General features: G+C 49.7%; 1 protein-coding gene across 6 annotated transcripts in view; it reads left to right on the top strand.

Annotated features, from left to right (window-relative positions):
* The window catches only part of IMPA2 (inositol monophosphatase 2), a 50,672-nt gene that overhangs the window by 19,359 nt on the left and 15,212 nt on the right, over positions 1-16,101 (top strand). For all 6 annotated transcript variants that reach the window (XM_055368434.2, XM_031003748.2, XM_063699377.1 and 3 more), the window contains exons 3-5: positions 9,042-9,146; positions 11,319-11,364; positions 13,413-13,521. In XM_055368434.2, the coding sequence (XP_055224409.1) occupies positions 9,042-9,146; positions 11,319-11,364; positions 13,413-13,521 (260 nt within the window). The remainder of the gene's footprint in view (positions 1-9,041; positions 9,147-11,318; positions 11,365-13,412; positions 13,522-16,101) is intronic.

Genomic DNA, 16,101 nt, shown 5'->3' with positions numbered 1-16,101 from the left:
CGAGCTCTTGACCTCATGATCCGCCCGCCTCGGCCTCCCAAAGTGCTGGGATTACAGGTGTGAGCCACTGCGCCTGGCCCCAGTGTTTGTGATTTTTAAAAAGCCTTTTAAAACCTAATTTTAGGGTGGCTCACACCTGTAATCCCAGCACTTTGGGAGGCTGAGGCGGGCAGATCACGAGTGAGGAGTTCAAGACCAGCCTGAACAACATGGTGAAACCTCGTCCCTACTAAGAATACAAACATTAGCCGGGTGTGGTGGCATCGTCCTGTAATTCCAGCTACTCGGGAGGCTGAGGCAGGAGAATTGCTTGAACCTGGAGGCGGAGGTTGCAGTGAGCCGAGGTCACACCACTGCACTCCAGCCTGTGTGACAGAGCAAGACTCCATCTCGAAAAATAAATAAATAAACCTAATTTTAATCAAAGGGCAATAGCAAAAGAATTTATCATATGGATTCTTTGAGAGGATGCATGCTGCAGTAGCGAGCCGGCTGTTTCCAGGTCCTTTATTAACCATATTGGCCTAGAGTTTTCTGCGGTGATGATCCATGTGGCCATGGCATGGGAGGGCTGGCTCATCTGTGTGGGGTCTGGTAAAGGCTTGGAGGAGATGCAGGATCAGGCACAGTGAAGTTATTGGGGCTGTGATGTGTTTCAGTCAGGTCACTTGGACAAACTGCACTCTGAGATTGCACGCAACCCACTGTTGGGTTAATGTGTGCAGTTGGTTCCATTTGTAAAAGGTAAATTTAGATACTCGCTGTTGTGTACACAAGGTAAAAGTTAATGTATTATGGGATGAGCACAGGTACCTCCCTCCACCCTTGAGGCCTTAGGGTTGCCAGGGACCGCCAGACTCCAGAGTTCCTTTGGAAAACCATGACGCAGAGCAGGGGATTATAGGTAGGGTGAGGCAGGCTTACCTGGGAGCGTGCCCGGGCCGAACACCAGCCTCCATCTCTGAAAAGGCCCCCTGGTAGGGTCAGACCCACACACCTGTCCAGGAATCAGTGATTGAAAGCTGGGGTTCCCAAGCTCTAGCCCACAAGCCAGTGGACTGTGGCTGCACCACGGTCAGCCCCAGTCTGTGTGTCACCCCCATCTTCCCTAGCTCTGAGGGTGAATGTGTGGACACGGTGAAAGCGGCTGTTCTCGTCTCTGCTCAGTGTGCCTCAAAAATTGACATCAAATGCAGTTGTTTTTCAACATATTTATGTGAAGTGAGTTTTTTTTGCCAATGACTAAGATTAAAAAGAAAGTAAATTTCGGGGATTTAATTGTATTTTAGATCATAGAAAAGTTGATAAATTTGTGATGAGAGAAAATTGTATACTTGTAAAATAGGACATTGTGATTTTTTTCTACTTTCAAAGTATTTAAATATATCCCTTAAACAATATATTTAATTTGAAGTTACCTCTCATCCTCCTTTAGGAAAGACTTTTATTCTGAGCTTTTCTCTTTCCTTGATTTTAGTCTTTCATGAAATGATATTAAAGATAGACTTAATAACATTTTTTTAAAAACCTGATACAGGCTCCCCAGTTTTATTGTTTTATTTCACTCATGCATGAAGTCCAAAGGTTTGGTCCTTGACCTGGAAGACAGGTGTAGACTGAATCAAAGAGTGATAAGGTTTAAACTTCCTTCTGCTGGGGTGCGGTGGCTCATGTCTGTAATACTAGCACCTCGGGAAGCCAAGGTCAGAGGATTGCTTGAGCCCAGGAGTTTGAGACCAGCCTGGGCAACATGGTGAATCCCCATCTCTACAAAAAAATTGAAAATCAGCTGGGCATGCTGGTGCACGCTTATGCTCCCAGCTACTTGGAAGGCTGAGGTGAGAGGCTCGCTTGAGTCCTGGAGGTCAAGTTGTGATGCTGCCACTGCAGTCTAGCCTGGGTGACAGAGCAAGACCTTGTCTCAAAAAAAAAAAAAAAATATATATATATAGATTAAAAGCAACCCTTGCAGACTGTTGGTGAGAATGTAAATTGATGCAGCCGCTATGAAAAACCCCGCTGCACTGCAGCCTGGGCAACAGAGTGAGACCGTGTCTCAAAACAAAAAAATAAATAGGCTGGGCACGGTGGTTCACACCTGTAATCCCTGCACTTTGGGAGGCCGAGGCGGGTGGATCACCTGAGGTCAGGAGTTCGAGACCAGCCTGGCCAACATGGTGAAACCCCCATCTCTACTAAAAATACAAAAAATTAGCTGGGCATAGTAGTGCGTGCCTGTAATCCCAGCTACTCAGGAGGCTGAGGCTTGAGAATCGCTTGAACCTGGGAGGTGGAGGTTACAGTGAGCTGAGATCATGCCACTGCACTCCAGCCTGGGGAACAAGAGCAAAACTCTGTCTCAAAAAATAAAAAATAAATAAATAAAATTGCTTCTGTCACTGGCCCCAGCAGCTTTGGCAAATCTCACCACTTAGGGCCTCAAACTCCTCACCTGTGAATGAGGGACCTGACTGTGGTCATCCCTGAAGTCCCAGCATTTAACTCGTAACATGACAAAAAGCAAACCAGGGCTGGGCACAGAGGCTCACGCCTGTAATCCCAGCACTTTCAGAGGCCGAGGTGGGTGGATAGCTTGAGATCAGGAGTTCAAGACCAGCTTGGCCAATATGGTGAAACCCCGTCTCTACTAAAAATACGAAAACAAATTAGCTGGGCCATGGTGGCGCATACCTGTAGTCCCAGCTACTTGGAAGGTTGAGACAGGAGAATCGCTTGAACCTGGGAAGTGGAGGTTGCAGTGAGCTGAGATTGCACCATTGCACTCCAGCCTGGGCATCTCAGTGAGACTCCATCTCAAAAAAAAAAAAAAAAAAAAGAAAAAAAAAAAGGCAGCATGGTAAGGCCGGGTTTTTATAGATTGGGTCTTTGGAATGTGCTGTTGGCCTTGGCCACATTAGCTGTCTCCTGCCATGCCCTGGCTTTGTGGGGTGCCTAAACCTGTTTTCAGATGATTTTGAGTGAGATACAAGTGTAGCTACTTGGAAAAGATTCAGTAGCATCCCCGAGCTATAGTGATAGAAACCTCGTCCTTGTCCCTTCTGTGGAGCAGCCTGTTGGAGCTTCTCTGGGTTGGCCTAGGCCCAGAGATGAGGCCGGCAGCTCAAGGGTCTAGTGTTTTTAGCTGTCTTCCCAGCCCTGCTCCAGAGCCCCCATGTAACCGGCTGCCCTGCAGTGCCCAGCACAGAGCAGTGTCTGTTGAATGCGTGAGTCAAGCAAAACATCAAACAGAGTCCTTGACATGGGAAAAACATGCTCCCAGCCACCACCAGCTGGACATTGACATCCAGCTGCTTTCCCACTGGGCAGCGGCTTGTGAAGATGGGGACAGGGTATCATAAATCATCTCCTTTGCGGACAGCAGGGATGATCCTGACCTTCTTGTCACAGACTAAACAGACTAAGTAGCCAGAAAAAAAAAAAAAAAAAAGAAAGGAAAAAGGGGCTTAAAGGCACTTAGCTGTCAAAATTATAAGGAGGGTTTGTTAAAACTATTTTTTAAAAAAGAAAAGTGGTTAAGTTATGCAGTAGGATATAATATTCTATAATAACTTATTACCAAACTTTTAGCCTTAATCCAGTTGCTATTTTCCTCTTGTCTATTGGATAGACATATGGAATGTTCTTTTTTTCCCTAAATTTAGTCATGTGCATTTTTTTTCCTATTTATATTGTGGGTTTTTTTTTTTTTTTGAGATGGAGTCTTGCTCTGTAGCCCGGACTGGAGTGCAGTGGTGCAATCTCTGCTCACTGCAACCTCCGCCTCCCGGGTTCAAGCGATTCTCCTGTCTCAGCCTTCCAAGTATCTGGGATTACAGGCATGCACCACTATGTCTGGGTAATTTTCGTATTTTTAGTAGAGACGGGGTTTCACCATGTTGGCCAGTCTGGTCTTGAACTCCTGACCTCAAGTGATCCACCCACCTCAGCCTCCCAAAGTGCTGGGATTACAGGCATGAGCCACCGTGCCCTGCTTATATTGTAGATTTTATGTAGATGTTCCAGTGGCTTTTAGGAAGGTCTTTATGATTTCACACATCTGTCTACAGTCGTGTCTGCAGAGCAGACTCTCCCCACTCCCTCTGCAGAGAGCTGTAAAACATTGTCTTTCATCTCACAGGTATTAGCTTCCTACATGAGTAAAATCAGGTTTAAGTGAATAAAAATTGTACATCTCTTCCCATGTACCAGGGAAGTATTTTTGGTGCCTCCAAAGACCGAGCACGGTTCACGCCTGTGCTGGCCTTCACACCACTGCAGCCACACAGGGCAGAAGCCTGCTCCCTGCTGCCCACAAGCATGAGGCAGGTGGGAAGGGGGATGCTCGTGCCACCTTGCAGGCGGGCAGGCAGGCTCATGGGCAGAGGTGTACACAAGGTGGGTGATGAGGAAGACAGCTCTAGGGTATGAATGATCAGCTGCTGAAAAACCTCCAGTGCTCAGTGTGGATACTTAGAGTTATTCTCATAAAAAACGTGAGGCAGAGTTAGTCAGGTGTGGTGATGCATGCCTGTGGTCCCAGCTACTCAGGAGGCTGAGGCAGGAGGATTGCTTGAGCCCAGCGGTTTGTGGCTTCAGTGAGCCATGATCCTGCCACTGCACTCCAGCCTGGCTGACAAAGCGAGACCGTGTCTCCAAGAAAAAAAAAAAAAAAATTTCTAAAAGCACTTGCTGGGTTACGCTAAATGAAACCTAAAAAACAAATAGATAAATAATAAAGGTTACACACAGCAGAAGCTTTGTTAACAAATTAACTTATATTAATAGTTGCTGCTGGGAAAACAAGCTGCTTGGTGACTTCCCTAAAGGGTGTCCCACACATCTGGCGAATGAACAGACAGAGCTCCTGCTCCTGAGTGTCCCGGGAGGCACGTGGGCATGCGGCGTGGGTGGTCTGGGTGCTGCAGCGTGAGCTGTCGTGGGTGTGGAGTGTCAGTGCCTGCAGACCCACACTGCCTCCTCCTTCAGGGCTCACTGGCGGTTTTCTTTCCACCGCTTCAGTTTCCTACTTGAAGTCAGGCTTAAAAAGGAGAAGAATTGCACATTCCTCCTCAGTTTCTTAGAAACTTACCTTTGTGCCTGAGTCATTTCTAGTCCCTCTGGACCTGAGTCATATCTGTTCGCTGCTTTGTCAACCTTGTGCCCAGTTTAAGCTTTCGTAGTTGCTCCTTTTATGTGTGTTTTCAGGGTGTGGAGCGTTTTCTTTAAAAACGTCATTGCAAGCCATTACAGAAGAGGAAAGTCACGTAGCTACAGAAGACATGGAAAAACAGATTTAGTGCCTGAAGTTTCTAGGAAAACTGGCAGTGCTGACAGCACTTATGGTCACGCCCTAAGTGGAATCATCACCTGTGTGTCTCCTGCAGGCTGCTGTTGTCAGGAGGCAGCCTCTCCACCCCCTGCCCCAGCTGCCATTGCAGCTTCTACCCACCATTTTTCCTCCTAGACCTGTTTGGGGAGCACCAGTTCCTGAGCAGGGGCTCTGGCTGGTGGGCCTGTGCATCACCTGACCTAGAAGCATGTGGACAACTGAGAGTGGAGAGGCAGTTCCTGCAAGGAGCAAGGCGTGCAGTGTAGATGAAGAACCAGAAGCCTGGGTTCACCGCATCTCATCTGCCTTGCCTGGCTAGGCTGAAAGCTCCAGGGGCAGACTGAGCCTGCCCAGGCTCTCCAGGAACAGCTGATGATTCCTTGGGTGTCTTGCTTAGTGCTCCTGGCTTGACTTGACCTGGTCTTTGGCTCAGAAGCCCCTGCTTATTCGTGGGTTTCTCCAGGGGGCTGGGGAGGAGGTGGCACAGCCTGAGATGATGCATGCGTGCACTTGTCGTATCCCAGGGTTGTATTTCTAGATAATTTATCAGCAAAATGGAGGGGCTGGATGACTCTGCATCCCAGGCATGAACTTCATAACCCAGCAGTGGAAGGATGGTCCCAGAGTGGATGGGGACCAGGGTGGTTACAGTGTGTATGGCAGCTCCCGTGCATAGAAAAGTGACATCGGGTCAGGCGTGGTGGCTCACGCCTGCAATCCCAGCACTTTGGGAGCCTGAGGTGGGTGTATCACGAGATCAGGAGTTCAAGACCAGCCTGGCCAGCATGGTGAAACCCCATCTCTACTAAAGACAAAAAAAATTAGCCAGGCGTGTGGCGCACACCTGTAATCCCAGCTACTTGTGAGGCTGAGGCAGGAGAATCGCTTGAACCCGGGAGGCAGAGGTTGCAGTGAGCTGAGATCGCGCCATTGTACTCCAGCCTGGGCGACAGGGCGAGACTCTGTCTCAAAAAAAAAGTGACATCGAATACCATGAGATGCCTGCTGTTGCCTCTCAGCATCTCAGTGGGAGGACAGCACTGCCAGCGGCTCTGTCTGTTGCTGCAGGGGTGGCCCACATCTGCTGTGTCCACAGTGGTAGCCGCTCACCCACGTGACTGCCAAGCACTTGAAAGGTGGCTCATGAGACTGAAGAACTGAAGTCTTTATTTAATTCAAATGTAAGCAGCCATATGCGGTGACTGGCTACTGTAAGGCGCTGAGCGGTCACAGAGGTTTTCATTTCAGTCTTTCCATTCACACTAAAGTCTCCAGTCTTATCCAAAAGTTCATTGATGCCAAATCTTAGACCACATGGTTTGTGCGGGGAAAGTGGCTTCCAGGAGGCTGATGACCACAGTGGATAATACACCAAACACCAGGACATGGGACGCTTCTTTCTTTCTTTCCTTCTTTTCTTTCTTTCTTTTCTTTTCTTTTCTTTCTTTCTTTTCTTTCTTTCTTTCTCTTTCTTTCTTTCTTTTCTTTCTTTCTTTTTCTTTCTCTCTTTCTTTCCTTTCTTTCCTTTCTTCCCTCCTTCCCTTCTTTCTCTCTCTCTCCTTCCTTCCTTCCCTTCCTTCTTTCTTTTCTTTTCTTTCTTTTCTTTTTTTTGAGATGGAATCTCACTCTTGTCGCCCAGGCTGGAGTGCAATGGCATGATCTCGGCTCACTGCCTCCCTCCCGTCCTGGGTTCAAGCGATTCTCCTGCCTCAGACTCCCAAGCAGCTGGGATTATAGGCGTGCGCCACCACCCCCAGCTAATTTTTGTATTTTTATTTCTTTTTCTTTTTTTTTTTCTTTTTGAGATGGAGTCTCACTCTCCCAGGCTGGAGTGCAGTGGCGTGATCTCAGCTCACTGCAACGTTAGGATCACTGCAACCTCTGGCTCACTGCAACCTCCACCTCCTGGGTTCAAGCAATTCTCCTCTCTCAGTCTCTCAAGTAGCTGGGAGTACAGGCGCCCACCACCACGCCCAGCTAATTTTTGTATTTTTAGTAGAGACGGGGTTTCACCATGCTGGCCAGGCTGATCTTGAACTCCTGACCTCAGGTGATCTGCCCGCCTTGGCCTCCCACAGAGCTGGGATTACAGGCGTGAGCCACCGCGCCTTGCTTGTTTTTCACTCATTTTCTTTTTCTTACTCTCTGCAGGTCTCCTTTTTCTCTAGTGCACATGTGAACCCGGCACAGGAACTGGATAGAAAACCTCTCAGCAAAGCCACATAGTCATGCACAGAACAGATGTTTGCTTAGTGCCTGCCCAAGGCCTCACCCTTAGTGAACTTGGGACAGTCCAAAAGTGTCAAAAGCACTGCCCTGAATGCTTTAGATCTAGTCTTTTCTTTGATCCTGAGAATGCCTTTGAAAGGTGTAAACAGCGGCCAGCTCCACAGGGACCAGCCTGCAGAAGGTGGGCTGCGAATACACCTGACCACAGCATCTTCCCTGTGTGTGTGGGCCTGCGTGTGGGTGGGGTGCAGGAGGAAGGGTGACAGTGCATGGGGCGAGAGTGCTTTCCCTTGTTTTTGGCCTGAGCAGGGGGTGCTGGGAGTTGCCATTCGTGGAGGTAGAGGCAAGTAGAGAAAACCAGGAGTTCCCTTCTGTGCAGGTGAATCTTGAGAGAACATAGTCTCGGTCAGGTTCCTAGCAGGACAGATGCACACTCAAGTGAGGATTGTAGGGGGCCTTGTTTGCAGAGGGACTCATTACAAAGGAGGGGCCAGCCCAGCGCCTGCTGCAGAGTGCAGGAGCAGGCCGCCCATGTCCCTCTAGCAGGAATGTGCCAAGCAGGCCACATGGAGGAGTGGAGCCTGCACAGGGCACATGGGGCAGGGGCGGGCAGGGAGCGTCCCAGCCTCTCTCCTTCCTGCAGCCCCACCCTTGCTTGCTCCCAGAGGGAAGCTGGATTTGTGACTGGCCAATGTAGCAAGACCCCACCTCTACAAAAATAAAAATATTAGCTGAATGTGGTGGTATGCATCTGTAGTCCCAGCTACTTGGGAGAACAAAGCAGGAGGATTGCTTGGATCCAGGAGTTTGAGGCTGCATGAGCTATGATGATACCACTGCACTCCAGCCTGGGCAACAGATCAAGACCCTATCTCTTAAAAAACAACAACAAAAAAACCAGGGAAGTCAGAGACCAGGGCAGGAAGGGCACCTTTGGGAAATGAACCAGCTGCGGGGGGGCTCTGTTTGTCACCTGTGTCTGCAGTTCAGGTGAGCCAGGCTGGGTACAGACGTGGGAGATCTCAGCTACAAGTGGCATTTAACCCCTCGGTGCCCAGGTATCAGCATTGACTGGGAGAATCAAAGTCAGAGTCCTGGGCCACCTTGCTTGGTCATATCTCATCAGCCTCCTCCCCTCCAGACTGAAGTTAAAATCGAGTTTAGTTTTGCTTCAGAAGATCTGTTTTCCAGTGTTCTTCACGCTTGCATTTCTCTGCCTGGCCTGCTGGAATTCCCTGGTGCTCTTTCTGAACGCTGGCACTGAGGTGTCACTCTGTTTTCTAAATCCTGCTGAGTAGGTCTGCTGGCAGGCAGGTCAAAAAGCACATGGTTGTTTAAAGACTCTGCCTCTGTTTGACCCAGAGAAACCATGATGACATCTGTTTGCTGTGCCACCTTTTTCTTTAACGGGACTGGAAGCAATTTCAGGCACGTTATTCTGTGTCCTTGGTGCATTTTCTCAGGCTGGGTTCTTCCACTGCAGGTTCATTGCAGAAGAGGCCGCGGCTTCTGGGGCCAAGTGTGTGCTCACCCACAGCCCAACGTGGATCATCGACCCCATCGACGGCACCTGCAATTTTGTGCACAGGTGAGCTGAGCAGGGATCGCCTCCATTGCAGGGCTTAACATGTCCTCTTCTGTGAGGTTTTGTCTTTTCAAAAGCAGCATTTTTTAAGGCAGGAATATATAAACAAACCTATAGTACACTCATAGTCTCATCAGAAAGATGATCAGATCTTGATATTTTTAAAATAAGGTTTTCCATTTGTGAGAGGCTCTTGGAGTATGTTAGGAAATCTGCACTTGTTTAAAAACCAGTTTGTTATGTTAAAAATGTTGGGTTGCATTTAACAAGGACCCCTTGAAGGAGTCTGACTCCCCTCACACCCCACCCCCACTGGAGAAAAAGGTGAGGTTGGGATGCAAAGCCTGTGCTGCCCCACAGTGGCCCGGAGCCCAAGGTGTAGAGAGTGGCCTGTGACAGGTGAGATTTGAAAGCCATCTTCCTGTGTGAGAGCAAACCTTGTGGTTACAAAAAGCAGGAGGTTTGGGGAGGTCAGAAGGGCCGGTGTGGGGAGGTGAAGGGAATGGAGCTTCGGGGATGGTGAGGTGACAGGAGGCAAAGGTGACAGGGACACGACCACAGGTGTTCTGTGACAGTGGCAGGTGATGGTGCTGCGCTGCCTGTCTACACGCACAGGTGGCTGGGGGCCTGGGGCACAGAGCATGATGTGGCTTAAACGGAGCATGGTTCTCCAGCTCTGGAGAACCCTGGAGAGATTCCCATTCCATGGGCGGGTGGCTTGCAGCTCCCGCGCTCACAGTGCACGCCAGCACACTGGGCTGCACGTGCTGAGCAGGAAGGGTGAGCAGAGCCCGGGTGTGGGCTCCTTTATGATCTGCCTCTGATGGCATGTTTATATGTAAAACATGAAGTTATTCCATGCTAAGCACAGCCTTTTTCTAGGTAAGTTGCCTCGAGAATTCAGTTGTGCCTACACAAGGTGACCCTTTCGAGGCAGTGGAGTCGTGCCATCTGGTGCCAGCAAATGTGTCACCAATCTCTCCTCTCATTTCAACTAAAGCATGATCCTTCCCAGGGCTCTCCTCCCCAGAGTATGTCACTGAGTGGAGCCTCATTACTTCTGCCTGCTCGTGGTTCCAGGGTGGTCATAATGGTGACACAGGAGGTGAAGCCCCGTCACATGGTGAAGGCCACACGTCCATTCGAGGGTCTTCAGTGGCTCCAGAGACATAGTTTCCTGTCTGCACCCCTGGGGGGAACCTGGTACTGGGGAGGTGACTGGGAAAAGAGCAGCAATTTCAGAACAGTCTCCAGAGCTGATCCTGACAGTTCCTGAACCCCACGCTATAGCTGTGGTGATCATTGTGGTCTGAAGACATCCGAAAGCCACCAGCAGCTGCCACTCAGATGGCGCCTGTTCACCCCTGTGCCCACCAGTGCTGGGCCACAGCAGTGGGAGAAAGCTCTCCTGGGCACTGGAACAAGCGTGAGTCCTGGCACATGGTGCATTTGCTCTGGAAGCCAGCGGCTCATCCCAAGGTCCCGCACACCCTGGCAGTCAGAGTTGCATTTGTGTACAATTGGTTTTGCATTTTTCCTCTCAGTTTGCAGTACCCAGCCTTTCCTGCCTGTTTTTAAGCTCCAATGATCTCCCTATAAAGGAAGGATTATTTTGAAGATATTGAGCGGCAATAGCAGAATCACAAAACTGCAGGCAAACTGATGATGAAAACTGTCTGCAGCCATGGCTGTCCCTGCAGCTGGCTACTGGGCACTCAGGCAGGGATGCTAGCAGTGCCACAGGGTGAGCTGTGGCTCAGAACTGGCCCCCATGGGGAGGCTGTGGTGCCTTCTGGGACCACCTGCCTGGCGCCCCACCTGGGGCTGGGTCTGGCCTTTGGGGAGGGCTCTGCTGTCCCTTTAGGTCCGGAGAACCAGAAAACAGATGATTGAGATCCTTCCTAATTGGGCTTCAGAGGGTTGTTGAGTTACATCAGTCTTATGTGACTTTCACAGTGCTGTTTTCTTTCAAGGTTAACTGTCTTACGACATGGTCAGTTTATTCTGTTTGTCTTGGAAGCAGTTAGTGAAACTGTGGGAAGTAGTTTTTAAACAACCAACCCACCCAGAGTGTAGGAAGGTCCTTCTGAGCCTGCGGGGAGCCGCACAGCACACAGGCTCCCGAGAGCTGCCGCTCTTGTTCCAGAGAGTAAACCTTTCTATTTTCCTTTGCAGATTCCCGACTGTGGCGGTTAGCATTGGATTTGCTGTTCGACAAGAGGTGCGGGTGTGGCCCGGGTCCCCAGGGCCCCTCCCTGGGCTCCCTCTGGCCATCCTTCCTTTCTGGCTTCAGCCTCTGTGCGCCTGGTTTGCTGTTTGCCCTGTGCCTTAATCATGACTGGCAAATCCAAGCCTGTGGGTTTCAAATCCGAGAAAATAAACAAGTCCAGACTGGCTTTGGGATGTGTGGGGTGGGGCTCCGTGGCCGGCCATTGTCCCCCGTGGAGGGCTGGCCTCGTGTCACCCGTGGTCTATTTGTGACACTGCTGTGGAAGCGGAAGTCTTAAGTGAACGGTCCAAGTGCATCTCCAGCTGACCCCTAGAGCGTGTGATCTCACCAACTAAAAGGAGCACTTAGTTTTGGAGAGCATCCTCAATCCCAATATTCTAATAATTCTTTCTTATCTTCCTCTAGTTATTAGCATGAGAACGTAGCTCTTTCATGGTTCCCATAGACCTTCTGAACTACACAGTGTTGTGCGACCTGCATGGAAGGCGTGGGGCTGAGGTTTAAAGCTTATTAAGTAATTCAAGCAGCAGCACTGAGAAGAGCCTTAATTTCTTTCTAATTGAAACAGTTTTATTTAAATAGGGCCGAGTGCTGATGTTTCTCAAAGGCAGCCCTGCTTCAGAGCAGCATTTGTGCAGCTTCACCTTAGTCTCAGCACAGACTCCCTGGCAGGGGAGCTGAGAGAAGTACTTAAGTTGAAGTATTTAAAGTTAAGTACTAAAGTATCTCAAAGTACTTAAGCTGAAGATAAGTAAGAATTGTAATACTGTAATTTGTCTAAGGATGCAATGATGGACTTCTTTCTCTGTTAAATAATATTGTGGTGCCCAGAGTGGGTGGGAGGCTGAGCAGTACTTCAGGGGTTGATTGATGTTCTGTGACTGTGCGAAGGGGCTGCTGGAACAGCTGGCTAGGTCCTCAGCCCTTCTGTGGGTCGGCTAGGGTCTGTCCTATGTTCCTAGACTGAATACGGGAGCTCCTGGCTTTTCGTGGTGGGCTCCTCCCCATGGGAGTGGGGGACATTCCTCTGCACTCTGGGAGCTCTTCACAGGCCTCAGGAACCAGCCGAATTCTAGGACTGACCTGGTCGTGAGGATTCCTTTAAAGCCAGGGTACCGGAAGGGGAAGGATGATGAAATGCTGCCAGACACCTGCAGGCTCTGAAAAAGCGTTGACTGAATGACGCCTCCAACCCCCAGAAATAAACCCTTTCTCTGTAGCTTGGGGTGTCCACTCTAGGGTGGTTGTGCTCACCCCAGGGCCAGCCAAGGCTTTCCTAAGGCATTTGGCCAGAGTGTTTTTTTAATTTTCCAGAGAGGTGAACAATTGGCTAACTTGCTAAGCAAGCATGCTGGCCCTTGTTAACCCTGAGTGGTGAAAAGTCGGTAGAGGAAAGATCACAGAGGCACGCGGCCGTGGGCTGCCGTCCTTTTCCACGCTGACCTCTTCCTTTTGCTGCTTCATCCTGGGAGGCTGTGGTCTGACGCTTTGTTCCCTGATGTGGGGCAGTGGGGCCGCTGTTCAGCGCACTGCCTGCTCACGGGTCAGTCCCCAGTCTGCGGCGGTGCCTCTTCCTCGCTGGGGCTGTCCTTGGGCTTCTGAGATTCCGCTGGCTTTACAGATGCATTCTCCATTCTTCACACATCAGCAATTTTGAGGATTTCTTGTGGGGTTTGGTTAGAGTCACAAGTAACATTCTTTTTTTCAGCAACAAAAGGGGCCTTTCTAAAAAATTAAGCTTTTTCAGTAACTTCTGGTTACTAATGCTTGATTATGATGTTAATTTTTAAAGTTTTATTAGTCCGAATATATTTTAAAATTGTAGTTATTTAGCAAAAGCAAGCTTGCTTTTATGTCCAGGTCTCATTTTAAATGCAGGCACTGCTTTTTCTCAGTTCCTTTTGGAAAGGTAATTTCTGTCACAGTGTAATGTGTTATCCTAACGCCTAGCGCAGTCTTCATCTTTGAATAACGATGTTTTTTCCCACATCAAACGAGTGAACCATCTTTGTTTTCTGTCCTGCCTCTGCCGCCCACAGCTTGAATTCGGAGTGATTTACCACTGCACGGAGGAGCGGCTGTACACAGGCCGGCGGGGTCGGGGCGCCTTCTGCAATGGCCAGCGGCTCCGGGTCTCCGGGGAGACAGGTGGGCTTCACAACGCTCGTCTCAGTTTACTTCTGAAAGAAAAGTGTGAAAGGAGAATGCCAAAGCCACCATGATGTGGGACGGTGGTGGAGGTCCCTTGCTGATGGTGTCATCTCTTTTTAGGGACATCGTGTCCCTGATGAACTGGAAATGGAGCCAGTTCTGTACGTTAGTGTTTTTGTTCACGTGGCCAGGAGCTTTAAATAACCTCATTCTGCTTTGCGCTCACATCCCTCATCTTTCAGGCTAAAGGTACTCCAGTTGCAGTCACGATTTGGTTGTAGTGGGATTGGGTGAGCAGCCCAAGGCCAGGTGCTTGTTCCCCTCAGAGCACCCGGCACACCTCGGTGGTCCCGATTTTGCCCAGGCACTGCTGCCCAGGTGCAGTCTGTGGCCCCTGAGTGTGCACAACAGTAACTGGCTTCAGCTTCTGTGAGAAGAGCCATCCTGGGGAATGAGTCATGTAAAGAGGCACCTTAGCCCCTCTGCAGTTATGGCCTGCCGTGATTTCCTTAGCCCAGAATCTCAGGGTCATCCAGTGGCTCTGAGAGAGGGGTTCCCATTCCCTGCATACTGCCTGGAACCGCCTGTCCTGAATGGGCCAGTTTAGGTTTTCACTGATTCTTTTTGGCCTTTCTCCCACATGGATGAATCTGGTGATATTTTAACCGCATTGTGAGACAGGTACTGTAGGGAACAGAAGAATGCCAGACAAATGAGAGAAGCCTCAGACTAGCAGCAGCTGCATGGGAGATTTTACAAGCTCCATAATACCTGCGTGTCTGGGTTTGAAAAGGCGGAAGTGCACTGCTGCTTGTTTCTGCCTTGTGTGTTTCTGGCGTGGACATCATGCAGGGCCCCCCATCTCATTCCCTGCCAGTTACACTCTTTCTTCTGCTCTCCCATCAGCCTCCCTGCCGCCTCCCCTCTTGACCCACTTCCAGCCTCTCTTAAAAATTCCTTTCCTGGCAACCTTTCTTCATTGTCTCTATTTATTCCTACTTCTTTCCTCCCTGGCTGATGCCTGTGTGCCCAGATGGCCTTCGAGGCAGTGAGAGGAGCTATGGCCATGGCCCATCTCTGCTGCTGTGAGCCCGTGTGGCCAGGAAAGTGGCGGGCCAGGATGGATGAGGTGTCAGGAGAGGGCCCGCCACTGTGTGAGGGACAGGAGGGGCAAGATTGTGCAAAGGAGAGGAGGTGGCTGCAGGAGAGCCCAGAGCAGGGGAAGGGAGAAGTCATGGGGGCCTCTGAGGGGCAGCCAGCAGCTGGACTCACCAGTTAGAGCTTCTGAACCCAGAGAGGCCTTGGAATGGCCTCTGGCCCTGCCTCACCTTCCCTCTCCAGAAGTGTTTTGTTTGGCAGTGAAAAAAGTAGCTTTAATTACAGCTGTGCGTGCCAGGAGGTGCCCACTCCAGCCTCATTGTGTAACTGGTGGTGAGGAAGCATGCTATTAAGCATGCTCGGGTGAACTTTGCTCTATATTTCACTGGTTTATAACACTGAACTCTATTAACATGCTCTTGGCATCCTGGCTGCCCGCCCGTGTAGCTCAGTCAGGCTGCAACTCTGCGTCCTCCCCGCCTGCAGGTTGCTAGCTCAAGCACCAACTCCACTAGGGCAAGAGCTTTGTCCAGGGCCCCTTTATGTGGCCCCCAGTAGGCCTGGTAATTTCGTAGAATGAAGGAAACATGAAGTGCTCATGTTCTGAAACTCATTTGTGACTTTAGAAAAATTCTGATGGATAAAGTGCATAGCAGATAGCTGCTGCTAGTCTGAGGCTTCTCTCATTTGTCTGGTATTCTTCTGTTCCTTACAGTACCTGTCTCACAATGCTATAAAATATCACCAGATTCCTCCATATGGGAGAAAGGCCAAAAAGAATCAGTGAAAACCTAAACTGGCCCATTCAGGACAGGCGGTTCCACGTGTTTTCTACCATGGTTGTTTCCTTTCCTATGGGTAGATGGACTTCAGGAGGTGACAGTGCATGCTCTTCAGCAGCATGGTCTCTTGGCACCATGCAGACCCAATTTCAGATCCTGATTCTGCCGCTTTTTTTTTTTTTTCTGAGATGGAGTCTTGCTCTGTCACCCAGGCTGGAGTGCAGTGGCACACAGTCTTGGCTCACTGCAACCTCCACCTCCTGGGTTCAAGTGATTCTTCTGCCTCCCAAGTAGCTGGGATTACAGGCGCGCACCACCACACTTGACTAATTTTGTATTTTTAGTAGAGACGGGGTTTCACCATGTTGGCCAGGCTGGTCTCAAACTCCTGACCTCAAGTGATCCACCCGCCTCGGCCTCCCAGAGTGTTGGGCTTACAGGTGTGAGCCACCACACCTGGCCGATTCTGCCACTTTCTAAGGTGACTAGAACTCGAGCAAGTTCCTTAACCTCTCTGAATCTCAGTCCTCATATTGAAAACGGGGATGCTGATGATAATAAAAATAACCGAGAGGATTAAATAAGTTACGCATATAAAGCACCCAGCATAGTGCCTGGGGCACAGTATCCTAAAATGAGAACCATTATCAAAGAAGAAACTTGAATCTTTGCACAAAACCAATCAAGTCATGCCCCG

Source organism: Gorilla gorilla, chromosome 17 (assembly GCF_029281585.2).
Source record: "Gorilla gorilla gorilla isolate KB3781 chromosome 17, NHGRI_mGorGor1-v2.1_pri, whole genome shotgun sequence".
Lineage (NCBI taxonomy): Eukaryota > Metazoa > Chordata > Mammalia > Primates > Hominidae > Gorilla > Gorilla gorilla.
This window is presented reverse-complemented; position numbering and strand designations above follow the sequence as displayed.